The sequence below is a fragment of the Agelaius tricolor genome, unplaced genomic scaffold (genome assembly GCF_023055355.1).
Source record: "Agelaius tricolor isolate 1412-34295 unplaced genomic scaffold, bAgeTri1.0.p SCAF_5, whole genome shotgun sequence".
NCBI lineage: Eukaryota > Metazoa > Chordata > Aves > Passeriformes > Icteridae > Agelaius > Agelaius tricolor.
The window spans coordinates 26,727,855-26,750,463 of NW_027269265.1; the positions used below are offsets into that span (position 1 = coordinate 26,727,855).

At 35.2% G+C, this 22,609-nt stretch overlaps 1 protein-coding gene and 1 long non-coding RNA gene across 6 annotated transcripts in view; one reads left to right on the top strand and one right to left on the bottom strand.

Moving 5' to 3' along the window:
* LOC139589977 (uncharacterized) overlaps positions 1-9,369 on the top strand; it is a 95,672-nt gene extending 86,303 nt beyond the window's left edge. Inside the window, exons 3-4 of the long non-coding RNA XR_011679173.1 lie at positions 3,686-3,793; positions 5,528-9,369. This is a non-coding gene — a long non-coding RNA (uncharacterized lncRNA). The remainder of the gene's footprint in view (positions 1-3,685; positions 3,794-5,527) is intronic.
* Positions 1-22,609, bottom strand: part of AKAP6 (A-kinase anchoring protein 6) — a 257,106-nt gene that overhangs the window by 38,065 nt on the left and 196,432 nt on the right. For all 5 annotated transcript variants that reach the window (XM_071426918.1, XM_071426920.1, XM_071426921.1 and 2 more), the window contains exons 10-11: positions 9,144-9,290; positions 5,471-5,695 (exon numbers count right to left, since the gene is read on the bottom strand). In XM_071426918.1, coding sequence (XP_071283019.1) covers positions 5,471-5,695; positions 9,144-9,290 — 372 coding nt within the window. The remainder of the gene's footprint in view (positions 1-5,470; positions 5,696-9,143; positions 9,291-22,609) is intronic.

Consider the following 22,609-nt stretch of genomic DNA (forward strand, 5'->3'; position numbering starts at 1 on the left):
ACATGCCTCTACTGTTTGTGGGACAAACATCTTGGTGTATCAGAAATAAGGGGACAGTACATAAAATAGACCTAAGAAATTAGTAAAATATGAATTTTTATCCTAAAATTAGCCACTAGGTCATTCTCTGTCCACCAAAGCATTCAGTATAGTGCTGTATCTGAGCTCTGCTGAGCTCAACTCTTCCTATTACTAGAGAAACCTCTATCCCACACCTCAGTCTTAGTCCAGAGGCTCTTCTGTCTCTTCATTTGTCCCAGCAAAGGGAGAAATTGAGGGGGAAAAAAAGGGTTTAGACAACTAGATATTCTTTAAGATTAATTTTGATGTTTTGATTAATCAGAAAGTAAGTAACATTGTAAAAAAACCCCAGAATTTGCGGTTCAGGATTCAAGCCAAAATGAGATGATGGAATGGCAGCTGCTATCTCAGCAAAGCATTTATTCTTAAATGGGAATTCGATGTCATATCAGTGTTACCTTAAACAGGGAGAGCTTATTAAAACACATAGCAAACTTTTTTTCAGTAATAAGTATATTAAATAAAAATCTGAGGTAGATTAAATATCTAAGTGTTCTGTGTTTATGTGCATTTGCATATATACAGAGTATTGTGCATTGATATTTTAGTAAATTAAATCAACTTAGAGATATAACCATGTATTACATTAGGGCCAAAAAATATGTATGTACAGCTGCTTTACTATAAAGATGAGGCTTCCCATTTCAGTGGTCCACAGAAGTGCTACTTTGGGATGGTGGGTCATGGAAATTCAGTCTGAATTCGGTTCAAACCTTTGTAAGAGGCATTAGGCTACATGCAACTTTGGAATCCTACCTGGTTCTGTACAATTTAGTACTGTATGCCTTTCTCTTTGCTAAAATTGAATCCAAACAAAATTTGGGTAAAGAATTTTTCATCTGTGAAAAGTTTTAGGTCTCTGAAGTCACACTCCTTTTGAGAAATTTATTAAAACATTTTTTTTTCCCATCATAGAGGTGTGAAAAGGATTAAATCCAGCTTGACTTCTTTTGGACTTTCTGTGGCAGACTGTTTTGCATACTTTTGTTACATGCATATTGAAATTCTGTAATTCTTTGATTGCAGCTCTGCCAGAAACATCATTCTAAAAACTGTAAAGGCTCCAAAATGCAGTGGTGAAAGCAGTTCCTGCCACCAGTGGGAACAGCCAACATTTTCTTTAATTTCTGAGTCTCCAAACCTTTATTCAACATTAATAGTTTTACTTCGTTTTGGCCATAATTTTAAATGCTTCCAAACTCACTTGTGTTTTATTTGGCTGAAGTAGGTTTAACTGTTTTTTTTGTATGATGTACAGTGCTGACTCTTCTACAAACTTTTCAGTAAATATAAAAAGCATCATAAGACATATTGATTCTTAATTACCAATGAAACCAGAAAGTTGCATTTATTTAATCAGAAAGTTCAGTTGCCTTAAGCATTGGAGAAATAAGAGATGTTGCTGAGAAATACTTTTTTTTTAAATGACACTACATCATCTGGTATACTCAAGTCATAAATGTAGTGGAAGATGAAAACTTACAGTTCTGAGTGGGTCTAGTCATTAGAAATAGTTACAACCAGCACATAATTTACACTGTTTACAAGGTAAGCAGAAATGGCAACAAATAATACTAGCTGTGGAATTCAATAAACCGTTGACTTTTAGAAATTTCAAATGAGAAAAAATTTTCAACATGTTTTGTATGATTAAGTAGTCTGATTTCTTTAATGGATATACTGACTAAAGTGAATGAAAACCACAAGTTTTCAGTACTACTGAAAACCAAGACTATTTTTGTTAGAGACACAAATGAAGATTTAAGAGACAGGTATGACTCTATATAGCATGTTGCTTATTGCTTCAAATAAAACCAGATCAGGAAATGACATGAAATGCAACATTATTTTTGCCAAACACAATTTAGCAGAAAATGTCTGCTAAAATCCTGTTCTGAAGAGGAAAAATCTTGTTCCCCATCCCAGTTTGGAGGAGAAAGAAAACAAGATCCTTTATAAATCTTGCTACTGGAAACACTAGAGGCTTTCCCAGTTGTACATGATTGAGAAGGGATTCTGAGACAGACAGGTACTCACAAGTCTAAGCTTGTTCTCAAGTAGCTGGTTCGTGAGCCGAACCCAAAACAACTTTTGAAAGCTGATCATTCCCTGTACAAAACACTTAATGTCTTAAGTTTTATTGCAAGTGACAAAAATATATGACCAATTATTTAGGCTCTCTTGCTGCTTTTTGAGGGAGTTTTGCAGAGAAAAAAGCATGCTTTTTGAAGTCCCAGACACATAAAAGAAATGTGGCAGACCACTTCTACTGACAAGCTAACAGGCACATAAATTTCTGGCTAGACCTTACTCAAATGAAACTTTGTAAAAACTTTCATGAAAGAATGCAAACTCTTTTTATTATTGCTTCTCATTCTTTACAGCTCCAAATCTCTCCTGACCCACAAAATAGCTGTATATTGTTATTTTAGAAAATTGATTATGCCAATTATTAGTCTCATTATATCTGGTATTTCAGGGGCTAGAACTATGTATTTACCTGAGAATTTTGGATTTCATTTAAAAGGTAAGATTCTGGTTCTTGCCCACATCATTTTCTGTGGAAAGCTAGAAAACATGAACTCAAAGGACTTAAAGAGGAATAAAAAGCATGAATAAATAAAATAAACATATATTTGTAGCTATAATGAGCTCAGGAATTGGAAGTAATTTTTAATTTTTTTTTTTTCTTAGTCTACATTTTGCATTGCAACAGAAGAAATAACTGCAGTCAGACACCTTGGCTTCCCCCTTTACAGCTCAGCAGCTTGTGTTCATTATTTCTCCCTTCTTGAACAGAGCTGTAGTTATGCTACACTTGACCTTCTGTGAAAACCTTGAAAAGTCATTTAATCTCCATGTATTTTATTTCCCTCATTTCTAAAAAGGTGATGATAATAATATCTACCTTAAATGTTTAGTGGGGCTTAGTTCAGTAACGTCTGTGCAGCATGTAGAGATCCTTGACTGGACAGTACTATAGAAATTCTAGGTATTATTATTACACAGGAGTATTCCAAAAGCAAATAATGCAGTAGTGAATTCTTTAATAAAAAGAACACTCAAATTTGTATGGCATGATTTTCTATAAAAAAGAAAAAGAAGTCAAAATAGTTTCCTACTAGTGAATTTAACAACTACTCCTCCCACCACATCGCTCTCATCTTGGGTCCCAACTGCATGTGAGCTACACATTCAATTCACCCTCCAATTGCAAAATGGAAGGAGTACACCTCAAAAATGGAATAACGGTTTTTCCTAAGGCATAACTGTAATTTAAAGCATAACATTATGGAATAAAAATCAATGGCATTGTTGAGTTTATTTTATTAAAAATGTTTCCCTGTGTACAGTGGCTGTGTGTATTGGGATGGTGCATCACAGTAAATTTCCATTAAGAAACAATGATTCACTTACCACAGTGAAAGCAGTAATAAGGTTAAACTCTTAAGTGGAAAGTAAGTCAAACTAAACCCCAGCAGGTTTTCTACTAGTGGCATAGCTAATGTTTTTGAAAATGTTCTAATGTTCTCTCTCAAATATATGTATTATACATTGCAGTATTGCTAATTATATCCATTTTCTCTTTTATACACTTCCCCAGGAGATCAGTGAAGAATGGAAAACTTACTTATAGTGAATTTCAGATTTAATGAGACAAAGATGGTTCAATATATATGACAAAATGATGTGCTCTCACCATATTTGATAGGTAATTATTTTTTATACTCTAATGGCTACCATTTTGAAAATAATTAATGTATTATTTGTGTAATTAATAGATAATCAACCAAGTAAGGAAATACTCTGGCTACATCATGGTGGATAACACTATGCTGTTTAACATCTCTGGAGCTTTTGGCATGATATCTTATCATATATGTATAAAAAGATTTGATTTGAGAGATTTATGCACAAAATATGTAAGACTGGTATGGTACTACTCTCTGTGTGTGTGTGTGTGTAAAAATGTCCAGCATTTCCTATGGAAAATATGCACCTATTGCTGTGAAGTTCTGCAGGTCTATCAACAGTCCTTCCTAATCACTTACTTTGAAGTTTGCTGATAGATCAAACAGAATCACCACGACTTTTTTCCCCCATTAGCAGAAGACTCCAAATCATTAAAAAGTAGTATTGATGTCATAAGAAACTCAAAATTGCTTTCAAATGGACAAGTTCAGGAACCTGAAAACTGCTGACTTTATCTACATTGGCACACCCTTCTCACTAATCATCATTGTTGAAAAATGAAGAGTTAAGGAATGACTAAATGGGAAGAAAATAATATTTCTGCTGATGTTTTCTTGAATGCTTGTACAAAACAAAGTACATTTAGAAGTGTTGGCAGCATACTCTTTGAGGTGCATATTTAAGAAATTGTCCATCCCCTTGAGACTACTGTTGCCATAGACACCCTGGTGTACTAGTGGAAGAGAAAAAACCTCTTTACCTCTAAAGCTCAACAATGACTCGTGATTCCTTTCTTATTCTTTGGTCAAAGATCACTTGCAGAGTAAAGTGACCTGTAATGATGACTTGGGAGAGGGTTTATTTAGAAACTATGAAGAGAAGAAAATTGCACAGTTCTGCCAGGTGTGTTTGCTAAATTAGCCCTCTTTCCTGAATGTTACCACTACTTAGAGGGAATGGAACAAAACATGCAACCTCCAATAAGTCAGTTGCAAAGCTGAACACTGGCCTTCGGTTGAAAGAGCTTATCATCTGAATAAAGCATTGTGACTACCATCTTCTCCCTCTTTTTTATAAATCTTCAGGCTTAGGCTTAGGATGTGGCCTAGATTAATGCAAATCTCATAGTCTATATGTCTTTTCCACATGTCTAGTCACCACAACTTTGAATGTTTTCTCATGTACGCTAAATTTAGCTCACTGTAATTGTTACCTCAGATAGGCTGTTCTTGACTCATATGGGCAGATAGGTTATTAAACTGATGTCACACAAGACCTTAATTACCTTATGCTGAGAGTGAAATTCGGAGTGAAGCTTTCTGAGACAAAATTCAGCTGCTTTTTTTTGCCCCTCCCCATTTCAGGGGGATTGGGGGTTGGAAATAGATCATCTTTAGGGTCTCCTCCAACCCCAGCCATTCAATGATTCTATGTTTTATACTAAGGTAGAAGGAAAGAATACTATTGCTTTTACAATCGTGGTGCAATTAGCCCTCTAAAGACCTCTTTTGCAAAAAATATTTATAAACATTATTGTAAGGATTCAATAAAATAAACATGAGTGAACACATAAATAAAAATGAAAATATATAATTAAATATATACATGCATTTCATTATGTTATGTAAAAGATAAATATTTTATCCCACCATAAAGAAGAGTTTCTCTACAAAAGCTATGATAGTTTTTTTATTACCTTAAAATATTGCAGTTGTTTCTCAGCATTCATTGTTCCTTCATTTTCTTGTCTCAGACAGGAATTGAAGATGAAAAGCTCTGTATCTCTCAGCCACCCTTTCAGCTCTTTGATCCTGGCCTCCAGCTGCCTTACCAGGCTGCCGCTTTCAGGCGAGAGCAGGTCACGTGGACCTAACCCACTGTGCCCTACCATTGTGTCTTGGATCTTCTCTCCTAGGGTTTTCTAATGCATCAGATAAAAAAAACATAGATTAGTCTTATGTACCAAAACATATATAGGTTAATGTGCAACAATAAGAATCTCTTAAATAACTAGAGATGTGGTTTTTTGATAATTATGACTAATATCAATCAATTTCATTCCTTTTTTTCCTTGTTTCAATATATTTCAATTTTCCTACCCTTGTTTCTCACTTATGCGGTTCTCTCTGGGTCACTGACTTTGCTAGAAGGATTATAAATTAATGTTTACTAAGAGTAATTAAGGACAGAGGAAGCAAAATTCTTCATAACTTTGTAAACTAGTTAGTCTACAGAATTTGTCGGTGACTTCAGACACTTATGGCTAAGAGTATAAGTCCAGTATATACCAGTATATAACCAGTATAAGAGTTACTGGTTTCTAGACAGCAACAGAAAATATGAAAATCACTGAATTCACCAGACTCCTATCCAAGGTAGCATTAAAATTTTTGGAGAAACACTGAGATATTTTTTGAGGTCTGAACAGTTAGGTTATAATTTTCATTCATGTAGCCCTGAGGCTGTATAGAGGAACAGTTAGGTCACAAAAGCTGGTTTGTTTTTAAGTGGTTAAACTCATTCAGACACCAAAAATCCTCACTGTTCCTGGAACATAAGGCCAATTTTTTAGGCAACCAAATTCAAATTTCAGTTCTCCGTGTTAAGAATCCACTTTGACATAATAGACCAGACAAAACGTTTGTCTGCTATTGCTAATGAAACTAATTTACTCCAGCTTCTCAAAGTAATACTTCTAATAACAGAATCACTGAATAACATTTTGATAGTGGATGCTGGGTGCTTAATGAATATTCTGAAGAGGCCAGGGATAGAAAGTTATCTTCCTTTTCAGTATTTTGAAAGGCAATCCTTTAACATCAGAAGAGAGATGTGCTGTTGCCTGCTTCTCCTATGCCAAGCAGTATTTTATCTGACCTATAAGAGGCTGTCAGGCTGACACTTATTATAAGCACTAGATCTGTGTTACTGATTATAGAATATTGAATATACACTGACACTCACATCCAATAACCTTTTAAACTGATAATTAGTTGTGGTTAATTGTTGTAACATGAAGATACAGTTTTAGGTGACCCAGTATGTCTGTCTGTTGGAAGTGCACACTATAAAAGTTACTGGAATATAATTTATAACAATGAAATTGGCTTCCAAAAATACGCTTTAAAACACAAATAAAATTAGAGCAACAGATATTAATCTGCTACATGGCATTCTGTAAATCACGTCTTTAGGAGATCATAACTGAAAACATGCTTTCTTGGCAACACCCTTCTATTTTCATGGTGCAAATATTGATAATTTGAAGACCCTCAGTGGAATCCAGCACTAGCTATTGTTTTTATGCTGCAACAAAAGTAGCAGCAGGAGGTGAAATCAATGCCCTTGGAGGGTAGGGTCACAAAAAAGAATTTATTGCCACTTTTTTGTTCTGGAACAGTTTGCAATCATAAATTCTTCATAAACAGAATACTTCAGAGAATGGTCCGTCTTCATAAATATACGACAGAGGACATCAATTTCATTTAATTCACAATTTGTGTCAGCACAGCAGATGCCAATGCCTGCCTTGATAGGGTTGTTTAATATGCAATTGAGACAGAGTAATATTCAGCACAGGGGACAAAATTTCACAGATTAAACTGTACGCACCACTGACATTTCATTCTAATGTATTTCCATTCCACAGTGTTCACCTTAGATGAAAGTAATATTAAAAACCATATCCCTCTATTTTGCCATTGTTAGAAGTTAAAATCCTTGTCTTTAATTTTTTTCATGCCAATTAAAATGTAATCATGCCAATTAAAACAGTATGTCTAGTGCTGTTAGTTTCTGCAGAGGTTTTTATTAAATTAAACAAAACTCTATCAAACTCTGCTTATTATTCATGAAACTGCATTTAGCAGAAACACTGTAATAGCTATATTTTATTTTTCTGTAAATGCTGAAATTAATGGCAAAACTTAATATGGAGGTATATTTTGATTTTAACATACTGAGAAGCAAAGGGCTTCAAAATTTTTAAGACAGTTTTCCTAGATTTTAGAGAATTATGATCTTATTTCATAGTTTGATATCCTACCAGCTTTAATCAGTGCCACTGAACTAAGCTGATTAAATACACTGAAATTCATAAATGTAAGGCTTACATCTGAAATTATTTTTAAAAAAAAGTTGTCATGATCAGATGCAAAAGACTGGGTTAGTAAGTCCTTTCTAAATCAGTAAATTTATTAACAATCAAACAAGTTCAAAATGCTTATGGTGATGCTGCAGATTAAAATTAAAAGTAATAAGCTCACTGCTCATGAGGCAAATTTTAACATTTTCTGACAATTTGCACATTTAGAGAATCAAGTGATTAGAAGCAACTCTGCTTAACTAAAAAAGCCCCACCCTGAAATGGCTATTGCATTACCACATCACCTAAAGTGACTTAAGTCAGTATTTAAAATGCTGTTGGCAGGCTGCATGTATATCTTACTAATAATATATTAGAAATATTTTTTAAACTAGGATAATAGCATGCAAAATTATGCAATGTAACTGTACTGCTAATATCACACATCTATAATTAATCATTTAAAGTAATTTATAAATTTATCTTACCCTTGATTTGAAGTGAAGGCAATTAAGGAGAGGAGTGGATGGAAAAATATATAGTTTGACCTCTCTCTCTCAGCTGTTTTACAACAATAGGACAATAGTGTCTCCTGCACAGTGCCATCACCGGTCTCTGGGTAACAGAATCCCTATATTGCTTTTTTGCCAGATTCTTGTATCTCACTCTTTGGCTGAGACCCAGCCCATCATAGCGTGAAATGAATTACATGAAACTTTTTTGGCTTTTGTCAAAAGTGAGATGAATACAGCAGCATGAAACATATCCTGGCTGTATTCTCAGCTTCAGGTATGCAGATTTGTACTGAATCTGTGTATTTGTTTTTGAGCCATCAGTGTGACCTGAAATATGCAGTGACAACCCCACTTTTCATCTTAAAGGTATAGTAAATAGTTAAACAGTAGATGTCTCTAACATGTACCTTCAGAATAAATTCTATTAACATTCACTCAAGCATGACAGTCAGTGTATATCAGATATACTGCATTATAGTTGACTTGGTGCATACCCATAATACATGGCATATTTTACTTACATTTTTTATGTATTAAAGAACTAAAATTATTAAAGTCAGACAGGAGACAAGCATGGAATAAAAAAAAAATCAACAGAAGAGGAAAAGGCTGTGGAGTTTTTATAATAGAATGAGTAGCTTGTTTGAAATATACGTGGTGGATTGAAAGAGAGAGATATTTGTGCTCCAAATTAGAAATCAGACAGACAGTGTACTTCAACACACAAAAATGTACACATAACCCACAAACAGTAATAAAAATGCAAATACCCCGAGCAGTTCCCATTTTTCATTAATTGAATCCACTTTTTCAAGGAGATCGTTTGGTAGTAAAACACCACTTTTCTTCAGAGCTTCAACCTTACTAAGCAGTTCCATCTTTTTTGGGTGCCTGATTGACATTTCTACATTGTATCTCTAAAATGAAAAGAAATGTATAGTATTAGCTGCTGTAGAGAGTTTTTACCATAAAAAAAATAAACTTTAATTGTATGCACCCAGTTATGATCATGCTCCATCTGACATTTTCTCATTTTATTTTTTTAAGCACACAACCTTCTCATAACATATCATAAGAGATTTGGGTACCAAGCACGTAGAGTTCTGGGTGGCACATCTATACAGGTGGTTAGCAACTGATTACACATAGTAATATTCACTCTCTCACAATATTCACTTGTACAATAATATCCACTAACACTCTCCCATCTGAAGCTTGATCTGCCTTTGTCTCATTCAGGTTAGTGGAATCTTGTTTTTAAAACATGCTACTTAAGCAAGTAACACTGAGGTTCTTCATGGAAAACAAACCAAAATGAAACTAAAAACCCCAAGGAAATAATTTCATACTTATGTTTCCTCTAGAGTTTATTTATTCTCTCTCCCATTGTGGTTTCTGTGTCACACATGGGCCTGAAAATGTGAGAGTTTGACCTTCGAAAAACAATTAGAAATAGTTCTCCTAAAACACAATAGCAGTTACTTGATTTTTATTGCATCAACCAATAGGAATAGTGAACTGCCCCACAAATGAGAACAGCCACAATGTTAATATAGTCCAATAGTTTCTTCAAGTTGAAAGTACCTTCTATTTATGCACTGTTATTTATTGTTAAAAAACAAAAAAAAAGGAACACAGAAAACAGGTATAAAACTAGAAGCTTCTTTCAGAAATTCTTTCATAGGACTTTCTAAATATTTGGGTCTATATTATTTACATAGTCTATAAAAATGTGCTCTAATATACAGACAAACTAGAAAATAAATATTTTTCTTAAAATTGTATTCTCTGAAAATGTGACTTAACTATTACATATAATGGTTACTATAGTGGTTAATTATGTTTTCATAGTTGGTACAGTAAATTAAAAAAAAAAATTAACACACAGGCATACACATATACATATCTTCCATATAGTTAAGCTAATTAAGTGTGAAAAGACTCATTGAAATGAAACTTCTGATATGGCCAAAAATGTGCCTTTTACTGAAAGAAGAGAGTTCAGTACATATACTTGCAAAGGTGTTTACAAGACTTACATAAATTATACAAAGCTATTAGAAAATTGCTTCCTAAACATTAAGCTTTCTTTGCTTCAAATTCAGTCAAGAAAACTGCTATTGCAGCTCATACTGAAAATGTTAATAACTGGGATAAATATAAAAATTAAGCCAAAATTAGGAATGTTTAAAACATGGGTGCCTTTGCCAGATCCAAAAGCATGCTCTGTAGGAAAACAAAGCAAAAATACAATTGCAGACAGCTTAAAGAAAATAATAAAGGTGTGAAATCACTGTTTCAGCTAACAGGTTCTCAGCATTTCCATGCATATGTTTGCATATTGTTAGTTTCATATTTTAATCTCTCATTTACACAACACATGCACATCATTTGTATTATGTAAACTTCAGCAAATATTAGTCATTTGTGGATCATAGAGCAAATGTTTTAAATGAGGTGATTTAAACCATTTCTCATTATTAATGAACACTGATCAGGTGTCTGCGTATCCAAAATTGCATGAATATGCATGGTAAAAACCAAGGAATTGTTTATGAAGAACTTGCCTTTTGACACTTGCTGTGCTGTGGCTGAGGCTTGAGATGTGTACAACTGTGGGCAGTGCCTACAGCAGGCTGGGCACTAGGGCTGGACCCCAAGAGGCAGCACCATTTTATTCGCCTGATGTGTTCAACAAGTATGATTCCTGGTCCTGTTTTATTGCCTTCTCGGCTAGAATGGCTGCTGGAGGAGATTACAATCTTCTTTATGTAATCTGATTTCTATTTAAAGATGATATAGCCGAAAAGGATTTGCATAATTATTTCCATAAGTACATGTAATATCAAAGGGAATCCAGAGTCCAATTTGCTAGGCACTGAAACCCAGTACGCGCGAATCCCTTTCTTTTGTCAAGTGAATTAATAGACTGAGGGAGTCCTCTAGCTGTGTGTCACTGGTGCAGGCACAGCCAGTTACTGCTCATCACCTGCTCCAGGCTGGCACTGGCTGCTGCCTGGGCTGGGGATGTTCCTGGCAGTGCAGGACTGATGACGAAATAAAACACACTGCGTGTTTCATAACTACAATGCTCTTGTTAACTTACAAACGGAAGACATTTCATTTAATTTTGGACTAGATAAAATAATTCAGTGCTGCATAATCCAAACACTGTGACAGATGTTATAAAAGGTTATTACATTAAAAACTAAATAAGCTAGGTTTTATGTACGTGCTGTCTTTGTCACCGTGTAACCTACTGTATAAACAAGCATGACAAAATTGCTGATTGACAGAAAATGCATTATACAGTAACAGTAAAGGATGAGAGATTTCAGTTATTATCAGATGTATTGGTATATGACTGAGAGTCAGTATTGTTTCACTACTGGATATTTAATATGCAGTGCATATTTTAGGTTAAGGAAAGAGCTTAATGTAAAGGAGGTATGGTTTGAGAACTGATAGCATGAGATGCTATTGCTGTACCATTTTTTTAATCCATTAAACACCTACACTCTGAGCAGTTGCATGGAAAAATTAGCTACCAGCTCTATCAGTGCTGCACAACCCTAGTCTGGTAGGACTACTTAATCCTGTGGTGAGAAGATAATTTAATCTTCAGATTCATTCTTTCCTCAGCTTTAAGTGAGCAAAGACTGCTCTATTGTGACAGTCTGTGGATGGTATGATATAGATTACTGTTTAATAGTCAAAAATGAGATTAAGCAAGTTAAGGTCACAGTTTTCTTGCAACAACCACAATAATAAATAAATGGGTAATATTTAATTTCCCACAACACCTGTCATATAAACTGGGAAAAAAAACCCAAACAAAAAAATACTGTAAAAACTGCAAAATATTTTCAGCATGATTAGCTGCGTGCTTGTGTGCTTGGTTTTGTGTGCCCGAGTACACTCTAAATAAATCCAAAACATTGTTATGTAAGTTAAAGAATTTGGCCTTTTATTCCTTCTCTCTCAATACGATCAATACTTCTTGAAGCACAAAGAAAGGAGTTAAAATAAATGCAGTACCATTTATCCATGAAGAAGTTTGGCAAAAATATTTAAACCAAAAGAAGTTGAATTCCAAAACAAAGCAAGTTAAAACCTTATTTCCCCTGATAAAAACATTCTAAGAAATAAAGGCAGGCTGATTGAGACACATTTTTCAACACTTTATGCTAAACTGTGTCTTTTTTTCTTTTTTTATTTTCTTTAAAAAATTATATAAAACATTTTTTGTGTGAAAAATCACACCCGAAAATTCTGTCCAAATGGAGACTGGAACAATGCCTTGTAACAGTGTTAATTGTCACCATGGAAACCAGAAGAATAAGCCATTTTGAAACTGGTATAGAAGGCACACATTGAGCAACTCAAGCATTTTTCAGCCTCCCTCGGTGTTAAGGAACAAGATGCCTAGTCACTGAGAGGTCAGAGAAAGAAATCATCATGAAAGGTTCGTAGATGTGCACTGTCTGGTAAACAATAAAAAAATCTGTACACAGTTAACAACTCTGTAAGACTGCGCACTGCATCTTTCAGAAAGAGAAACACCACAAAAAGATGATCAGGAGATCAGCAGATTCCACCCCTTGAGCAAAACTTTAGGGCAATATTATGCGAACCTTGCCCCTAAAGCTCCCTGGGAATTCTGTTGTTGTAATAAAACTTCAGAAGAGAAAAGAAAAAAAAAAAGCCTGCATGATGGAATTCAAAATAATGCTCTAAAAGCACACAGAGAGATTAAGACATCCATTGTAAGACTTTTGTATGGTGCTTCTGTTGGTTATAGTGAAAAGGGACCAGACATACTGAACACACAGTGGAGCTATGGCTACGAAGTACAGAAGAATTAAGCCAATGAACTTTCTCCATTACTGAAATAAGGGTGTGCTATTTGTAGATGTTCTGCATTCCATCATTCACACGCTAACAAAGTATCTTCAGTCACATGGCACTGTAGGATATACAACTGAGATCACAACTGAGTGACCCGCAACCTTAGTTTTACCTGCATTGAAATTCGACATTTTAAAGATTTGCCTTTTGGGGCGTTTTGACTGTGCCAGACACCAATAAATACAGACATATACCCTCGGTGTCTGCATGTGCATGCACAGTCAGCAATGGCTCAAATTTGCAAAATATACTGCATGCAAAAAATTGAGTAAATAATATTCTGCAAGCAAATTCACCAAATACATAACATAAATATATACATATATATAGACACACACACACACACACACATATATATATATATATATATATATATGCATACATAGCAATATTTGTCCATCATCTCTTCACACACATTCTCACTTTGCTTTCTGGATAATGTTTGCACTCTTCATACTAGGCTTCATGGTGGCCCCTTAGGAAGCCCATGCCTAATGCCATTCAGTGGTGAACAAAGAGTCTTTTTATTCTAAAGTCCAGGGTCCAAAGCTCAGCTGTATACAAGCAAAGTGAAGGAATCTGCTAGAGGCCAGCCTACCCTTCACAATAGCTCTTAATGCTTCTACCTTTTTGGTACTGTCAGTGTGAAACATTTTAGACACTGTCCAGAAGCTTAGTTATATTTCTTATGTTGTCAATAGCACTAGAACCTCTGGACAACATTCAAGATCTGGGCAGTGTGATCTGTCTAGATGAAAAGCAGTTTCTGTTTCTTTCAAACTTCATGTATTTCTGCATTAGCAATTTATGGCAAATAATTGCACAGAGAAATTATAAAGACTCCTACAATTGTCCTTGTAAATTAATAATAGGCTTTCTTGATTGGGATAAATTTGCTGCTGAGCCTTTGGAAAAATTAAAAAGTGCAATGTCATTTAAAATTGCCAGAACTCACAGAGCAAATTACATCTGAGGTTAAGAATCAGTTTTTCCTCTTCTAGTTTATTCCATTTGCATGATCTGGAAATCATATTACATTGGCTATGTATTGTTAATTGGACATAGATTGCATTATCTTTTATATAAATCAAACTACAAATATTAAAATGAATTGCAAATTCTGTAATAGAAGATCATAAAACAATCTTTTTTAAGTATCTCCCATTAATAATTTAATTCCAATTATATCACTCAGAAAACTCAAGAAGGAGAGTGCTAACTTATTTCCATTTGCCTTTTTCCCCTACAAATAAGCACAACAGCACAATATGTATTTGTGTGAGAGTGCATGTGCATATGGGTACACGCCTATAAGACAAAACAAATCTTAGCACTTTCATGTTAAACCCCTACAGACACCTGAGGTTTTTATGTTTCAGAAACTAACAAACGCAGATTACACGTCTGCTATGCATTTCCTTCTGTGGCAGCTTGAGAAATAAACACATTGAAAGAAATATTAAGCAACTGAATTTTGCCTACATTAAAAAATTATGCAGTTGGTATTCATTGTTCTGCCTTTTTTTTTAAGAAAAGTGATCCCAACACTTTAGATTTTACTATATATGTAATATCTTTTTGAAGACTTTGTGTGCCCTTTAATGAATTTATATTAAATATTTAATACTGTTTAGGGCATATCCACTACTACCAAAAACAGTTATATTCCCAGCAGTCCCACTGTTTCAGGCAGAGGGCTTGATTGATCCTCCTAGCCTGAATTGAGTAGAATGAAAAGAAGCAGTTGGAAAATAGCTGCAATCATTTAATGCAGATGACCTCTGACAGGCTCACAGCTCTTCTATCTGAACAGAAATTTGCATGGGGTCTCTGTGCAGAGGAACAATGTAACCTAAATGGTAGACAATCTTTATTCTAATGAAGTGGGTGTCAAGGTCAATGTAAAACTGCAATGATAAATGGTGCACCACTAGGCAAGAGAAGTTGCATAGGCATTGTAGTGCTTTCACATTAATTGAAGGCTGAAATGCACCGAGTGAAAGCACAAGACTCTCTTTTCACCATAATGTGTTAATGCACAAATGTTTAAATGTTTTATTCAAGCCCCTAGCCTGTTGGCACAAATCTTATTGCAAACAAAAATACAATAGTTGGCCAATAACCAGAAAAATAGAACTTTTTATTAGCTTGCCTTATTTCTTGAATCCCTAACAACTTCCACAATCTACTCAGAGTACCAAAAGAATAACAAGTCTCCAGACACCTAATGTAATTCCCATGATCCTTTTTCTATTTAGGATATCTGTCTTTAATTAGTTCCAAACAAGCAAGCCTTTAGACAAGTCTTCATTAGATACCATTCCCAATGAACTAACTGCAAGAAGAAAAGTCATGCTTCAATATTATTTCCCAGATTCCAAGTTTTCTTTTAGTATATAGTTAACATCTCCAGGTGCCTTTTGTTCTCGCAAAGAATTAGACCAGTAAAACTGGGTTTTGTAATGCAAAGAGTTGTGTGCCTAGAGTGGGGACTAAACTACAATCTGTTATTGTGGCTTTGTCAAAACTGCAATACAACTATAATTATAGTACTTCATCAGTCGATCAAGCAATTTGTGGAAGGCAGTACATTTTGTCTTATAAAAATGAGGAGGACAGTAAGCTGCTTTTTAAAATCCTGAGCTGCTTAAGCTTGTTAAGGGTATATTGTTTGCTAATACACTCATTAGCAGCCAGGCATTTTAACTTCATCAATTAAACAGGAAATGGTGTTGCACCATTAGTTTCACAAAATGCTAAAAAACAGATAGCAGTCTACAGTTAAGAATTTTAGAAATTCTATTTTAACCTGCAAACTGCATTATACATTTCAAATCATTTTTATGCAGCGACATATACATGGGGAGTGTGTGGGTCTGTCTGTGCATGAACGTAGGTGGTGAAAGCCCTGCAGATAGTTGTGAAGCTAATTATATATATACACACACATACACCCACTTAAAATTTCCTAAGTCCCCTAAGGATTGCTGCTGAAGCACAACATCATTTCTTGACACCGATGAACATTTACTCATCTGAGTAATCCCAAGCATGACAGAAGTTTATTCCTGTGAACTACTAACAGCTCTACTGGATAACTAACAGGTTCACAGTATGGATGACAATTTTTGAGTATTTATCAGCCTTTATAGTGTTAGGCTCTTTTGTGCAAATAGGCATTAACAATATGATTAGAGATACTAGACAAGGAGCTACAGTTTGTTATTAAAGAGGATCTGCAGTGCTTTCAGTTTCTGGGGATCTGTGAGTGGCACATACTATACAACGCCATTTCTATTTTACAACTCGCCTGAGCAAGGGAATTTTCTATATGGAAATCAGTCTTCAGGATATTGCAATTCAGAGAATAAACTCCACTGGAGGGGGGGGGTGGGGGGGCGGAGGATGGGAGGATGGGAGAATTGTAGTGTAAAGGAAAAAAAAAACCCAACCCCAAAAAAACCCCACGTTAGTGATGAAACTGTTTAAAAAACTGTACAGCTTCATCTGTGTGTGATTTGTCAGGTCTGAAGCTTTGACGTGCCCAAGGGGCAGACCCCAGCGGGGCGCAGGCTGCAGAGCTAAATAGCTGTGAAAGAAGTCTTAATGTAGGATGGAATTCAAACTAACCTTGACATGACCTCGGGAAAAATATGCAAAAAGTAAAATGAATGCACTCTGCAAGATACATCCTAATTTTGTGGCCGAGCTGGTTAGTTTCACAAACATAACTGGGACTCTAAAAGCAAAATAAAACGCGAGGAAAAAGGGGAAACTTTGGAATTCAGAGTAAAAACTCAAGCAGGCATGGGGTGTTGCTGTGGAGGCATATGAATCATTTGGAAACAATCCAAATAAAAACCAACACCGAACAATATTGTTGTCAGCTTGTCTATTCAGGAAAATTGTTTTTTTAGGTTGAATATAAATGACACAAAGCCAAGATTACATCATTGCATTACAAAGTCTGTTGTGGCTTTTAGCCGAACAAGCCCCATGGATCTACTGGCTGATGGCAGTAATTCAGTAAGAAGTTTAAAAGGCTTGGTTGTTTTGGTTTTTTTTCTTTTTTTAAACCCTTGTTACTCTAAATATAGCAGAATTTTGCTCAAGTATTGATTATATAATTTTTTTTAAAACCACATCCCTGAGTTTGTTCTGCAAACTTACTACTTTATACAAACAATAAAAATTTGAGTGGGTGTATTAAGCCTTGATTTGGCTTTATTATGCATTTGGCTTGTCTTGCACAGTGTTCAGTTAAGCAGGAAGACATCCACCCTAATATAGCAGCCAAGAACTGGCTTATTCACTAGATATATGGAAATTGTAATTGAGTGTCAACTTGCGTTGAAATTCAATCCCATTACCTTCAGAATGCAATTTTGTAGCAATACCAGTTATTTACTATACTATTAACCAGTTTTTAAACATAATTAAATTCTGAGAACACATAGCCAAAATACAGTCTTTTCAATTCATATGGCAAGGATAATCCAGCACCAGGTGCATAAGAGCCCACTAAATCTGAGCTGGCCACCCACCTACAAATAAAGGCAAAGCCTGGCAGGTATGTTAGAACATGGTGCCACTGCACAGGTTATAGTGCACTTCAGGTAAGGCCACAGAGTTGGTACACTTAATGTTTAACAACCCATCAATCTTGTAAAACTATGTGTTTTGCTGGGATCTTTGGCTGCTTTATGAAGGAATTTACGAGACTGGTCTTGCACTGATTGCAACAATGCTGTTGGTTTTGAGTTTGTTTTCATACCTTGCACCAGAGGTGGGACTTCTGGTATAGACAAATACAGATGCAACCAACAGACATGCTTAACATATTAGACATCGATTTAGCTAAATTTATATGTATGTAGTTGCCTGGATAATTAATATAAATTTTTTTAAATGGTGCTCTTTAGAAATTAATAGCTACTATACTGTTGGGTTCATGCTCAGGTGCAGTTTTTTGAGGGAAAGAAAATACCCACAGAGTAAGGGAGATTCCAAAACACTGGTGTATTACTACAGTCAGTCCATCATTGAGCAGAAAATGCAACTGAAGTTGGAGAAAAAGATTGGCCTGGAAACAAAAAAGGTGTAGTTGCAGCTCCATCCTTGGCTGGATATTCTTGAAATCTCACACTGATGCACTTTTACATTTACATTTTTACAAACTAAAATACAACATTGTAAGATTATGGAGATTTTTTGGAGATATTCAAAGAAAATAATTTATAACCTGTTATCCTCTCTTCTGCTAAGCTGTGCCTGCTGTTGCAGTATGCATGAAACACAAAATTGGAACTCCTCTACACAATGATTTAATTCCAAATGCACCTGCTATTGTCAGGCTGTACGTTACATGCATCATTCTGTTTTGAAATGGATGTTCGTGTGCATTTATCTTTCACAGACTGGCTCTTCTGAAGTCCTTATTCCATTGTTACCCTGCTAGATTGCTAATGGTGATCAGTAATATCCTTCCATGGGAGAAGCTTGACTGAAAATCTACAAATAAATTATTCACTCTTCCAGCAACACCACTGGGATGTGTTTGGGGTAGAATATCTCTGGATCCTCATCTTCTTACCTATTTGCTATATTTTTTCATGGGAGAAGAGGATTCCTGCTGGAAAAACATCCAAATGGAAATTGAAGCTCCTCAGATCAACAGAGGCAGAACTCAGTCTCCACCAAGGCACAGATAATTCCACAAAGATCAGTACACACACTGCTTCAGGCACAGTGGCTTTAGTAATGCAAATAACTAGACCTTGTCAACTGTGAGAAAAGAAAGTCATCCATGGCCTGTGACAACAGCCCTACAGTCTCACAGGCTGGTGAGTGACCTCAAGTCAAGGTCAGAAAAATTCTGCATCTGGCTTGCTCAGTCCCCAACCTCAGAACATGTGGATCTCCGTTTCCGCTATCTGTATTATCTAGAGTACCAACGTGATTTTTAAAGTAATTGAACTTTTTCCTACACAACAGAACTTACACCTGTTTGACTGCCCATCCAAGTGATGATTGGAAAGGGTGCTGACAGCAGATTTCTCAATTTGCCCTATAGTTGTAATGAAAAATGTTATTTTTATTTTAAATGTACATCCTGTACTGTATTAAATACAGTGAAAGCTATAGCTTTTACAATGTGCTATTTGATTTTTTTCCTTATAATGTCCCTTGTGTTATGTCAAAGCTGGGACATGCACCAGGTCCATGGGAAATGCTAAAAGATCTCCACTATCTAAAACACTGGCACATGCTGCAATTCCTCTTACAGCAATACCGTTACAGCGACATCAAAACTATTGCGAAACACATTAAAAGGAAAGTCTTATAGTTAACTGCTTATGCTCATCTGCAGAGAGCCATACTCTGAACCTTTCAAGAGACACAGCAAATAATAGTGATTCTCTTTGCCAGTACACATTAATGTTACTAAAACAAAAGGAGAAATTTGGCACCCTACACCCTCAACCTTATCAGTATTTACAATGAAATAATCTCATTTTAGAAGAATTTTATAAGTTGTTAAGAACTCAGTATTTCATTTCTAATATTATTCAAGGAAAAAACATAGTACTTTTATACAAAAGAAAAAATATTCTCAATTTGGAATGTTATTTTTATGATCAAATACAAACTGCTCTCAAGAGCAAATATATAACAGAACTGCTGACACAGACTAAAGTATGGCTGTGTGAATGCTGCAGAAAAAAGCTATTTCAGAAAACATTTTTAGCAATAGGAGAAGTCCAACTTTGTTTAAACCTGAACTTTTTTTTTTTAACAATATCAAGTAATGTTAACAGCATGCTGAAAATGCTAAGGCTAAGTGTACAGTGTCAAAATAGATTGAATCTCTCTGAAAACTGGAAATTCAAGCTTTTTAAACATAATCCAGATGTTTGGCTTTTAATCATATTTCAAGAAAGAGGAAACTTATGCAATACAAAATTCATACATGCATATTTCATTAGTGTCTTTCCTATCACTGAATTAAAAATTTCTAACATATGTTTTCCTCAAACAGATAATGTTTTAAATTACAAGAGTTGGCATGAAGTTGTACACCTCACAAATGTCACTGGAGTATTTTAAATTAAATAAAATATTTCATTTTTTATGTTATTAACAGCTTTGATAGCAAATGAAATAGCAGTGATCATTTTTGGCCTTATCAATAGGAAGTTCAATAGTCCCTGAAACAAACTAAGCATATAAAGATGACTGAGCAGCCAGAACTAAGGACTAGACCTTTTCAGAATACCTGAGACTGATAACACCGTGACAGACCTGTGAGTATTTAACACAGATGCTTTCCATCTTCCTCACTGGTGATCAAAACAGGACAATGCTATGTTTCTTCAGCAAAAACTAGACAATCCTGAAGGTGATAGAACTTTTTCCAAGATCTATTTCAATTCTAGAATATTAACAACACCACTACATTTGCTGAATAATATTAAAAGGACTATATCACAGTGGCCATTGTTTCTAAAAGCTAATATAAATGATAAATTGTACAAATTTTTTAACCTCCAGTCTTAGAAAATTAGACTCTCAGTTCATTTGTAAAAATGGAGTTTCTGAATGTAATAATATTTTAAAATTTTAAATAATTTAAGACAGACAAAACTGAAGCTATAAATATGACAGGAACTATCATACATATAATGGGAAAAGGGAAAAAGACAAAAAAAATTCTACCTCTGGCTACCTGCAGAGGCACCGGGCCCACTCTCTTAGACCCCTGTATCTTCCAAGGAGCATGTGAAGTGTGCTTGTACACCACCACAAGCAGAAATTTGCTGCTGTTATACTGTGATGTGATGGAATGAGATGTGACTATGGACTTCCAAGTCTGTGCAGGAATGTTGGAAACTAAATGCAGGACATGCTGAAAGCGTCTCTCTGCATCTCCAGCAGCTGCTGTGCCTAGGAGAGACACTTTGCCTCTTTCAAAGGGCCACCAGCAAGGGTATACTTAATGCAGCCTTTTACAGGCTCAAGCTTGCTATGTTTCAATGAATTGCAGTCTTGCACCAGTCATGTGAGATAGAGAAATATTATTTTTGATTTAAAATGGGAAACTGAGGTACAGATGGACACCATGTACAGCCCCAGGAAGAGAAGGTCTCTGACGTGGGAACACAAGTCTTCCAATAGTCAGTCTATTATTCTATCCAAGACAATATGTTTTCTGAGCTCAGAACTACTTACCACTCTATTTCACACTAGACTAAAAAGAAAAAAAATAGATATAGCACTTACAGTATAGTTTATTCACTGCAGAAAATAGCTCTACACATTCTCACATTCTCAATGATATTTAGGAACTAACACTAATAGTTACCTTTAAAAGAGTACGAGAATGCAGTGACACTGAACTCATTTTGAGACTGAACAACTATCGAGACAGAAATAAAAGAAATTTTCCCTCTGTTTCTTTCTATTTCCATCATTTCAGGTGTCTGTTCTCAAGGATTTATGGTGCTGTTATACGTGAACTCTGCTATTTGTTGGCATGATGAAAGCTGAAAGCTTCTTCTCATCTCTAATGGCATTCTGCCAAAATATTCTCTGACAAAACTTGGGTTGATTCACAGATCTGAAGTTCAAAACTTGTCATAATCTAGCCTCCCCACTTGTATAAAATGCACCCTAATCTTATCATCTCTACCTATATTAAGCTGTCGGATTTCTGGCTTGGAGAAAATCTTTTGTTATTGCATCTGTCCCTGACTTAAAGACACAAATAATGGTAAATTCACAGAATTCCTTGGTAAAATGATAAACAACTAGCTTATTTCACTGTTAGAAAATGTATGCCTCATTCCTAGGTTTAATTTGTTTACTTTTAACTTCCAGATGTTTTATCTTCTTATACAGTTGCCAATAGCTTGAATGTCTGTGAAAGCATGAAGTTACTACAAGAATCAAACATGAAAACAGATGACTTGCATTGATCTTGAGTTATCTCTGTTTGATGTTTCTGGGATTACAATTTATAGAACCATAACCTAGAGAAGATGAACTAATTTTTCAGAGGCTAGTAAACTCAAATACACAAATTTTGGAGATTCTTAAGGTGCTTGGTTTTTCCTAGGAAGCAAATTTTCGATAACTTGGCCCTAATATAAATGAAAAACAATAGATTTGGATTTAATTTGTGCTTATGGACAGCATTGCCTTGTGCTTCCATTTTGGTTTATGCTTGTTGCATTCTCCTGGTTCGCTTAAAGAATGATGCTATTTGTGCTGGAAAGGCGAATAGGGAGAAGGAGAAAAAGAACATACTAGCAGGTGAAGTTGATGACAA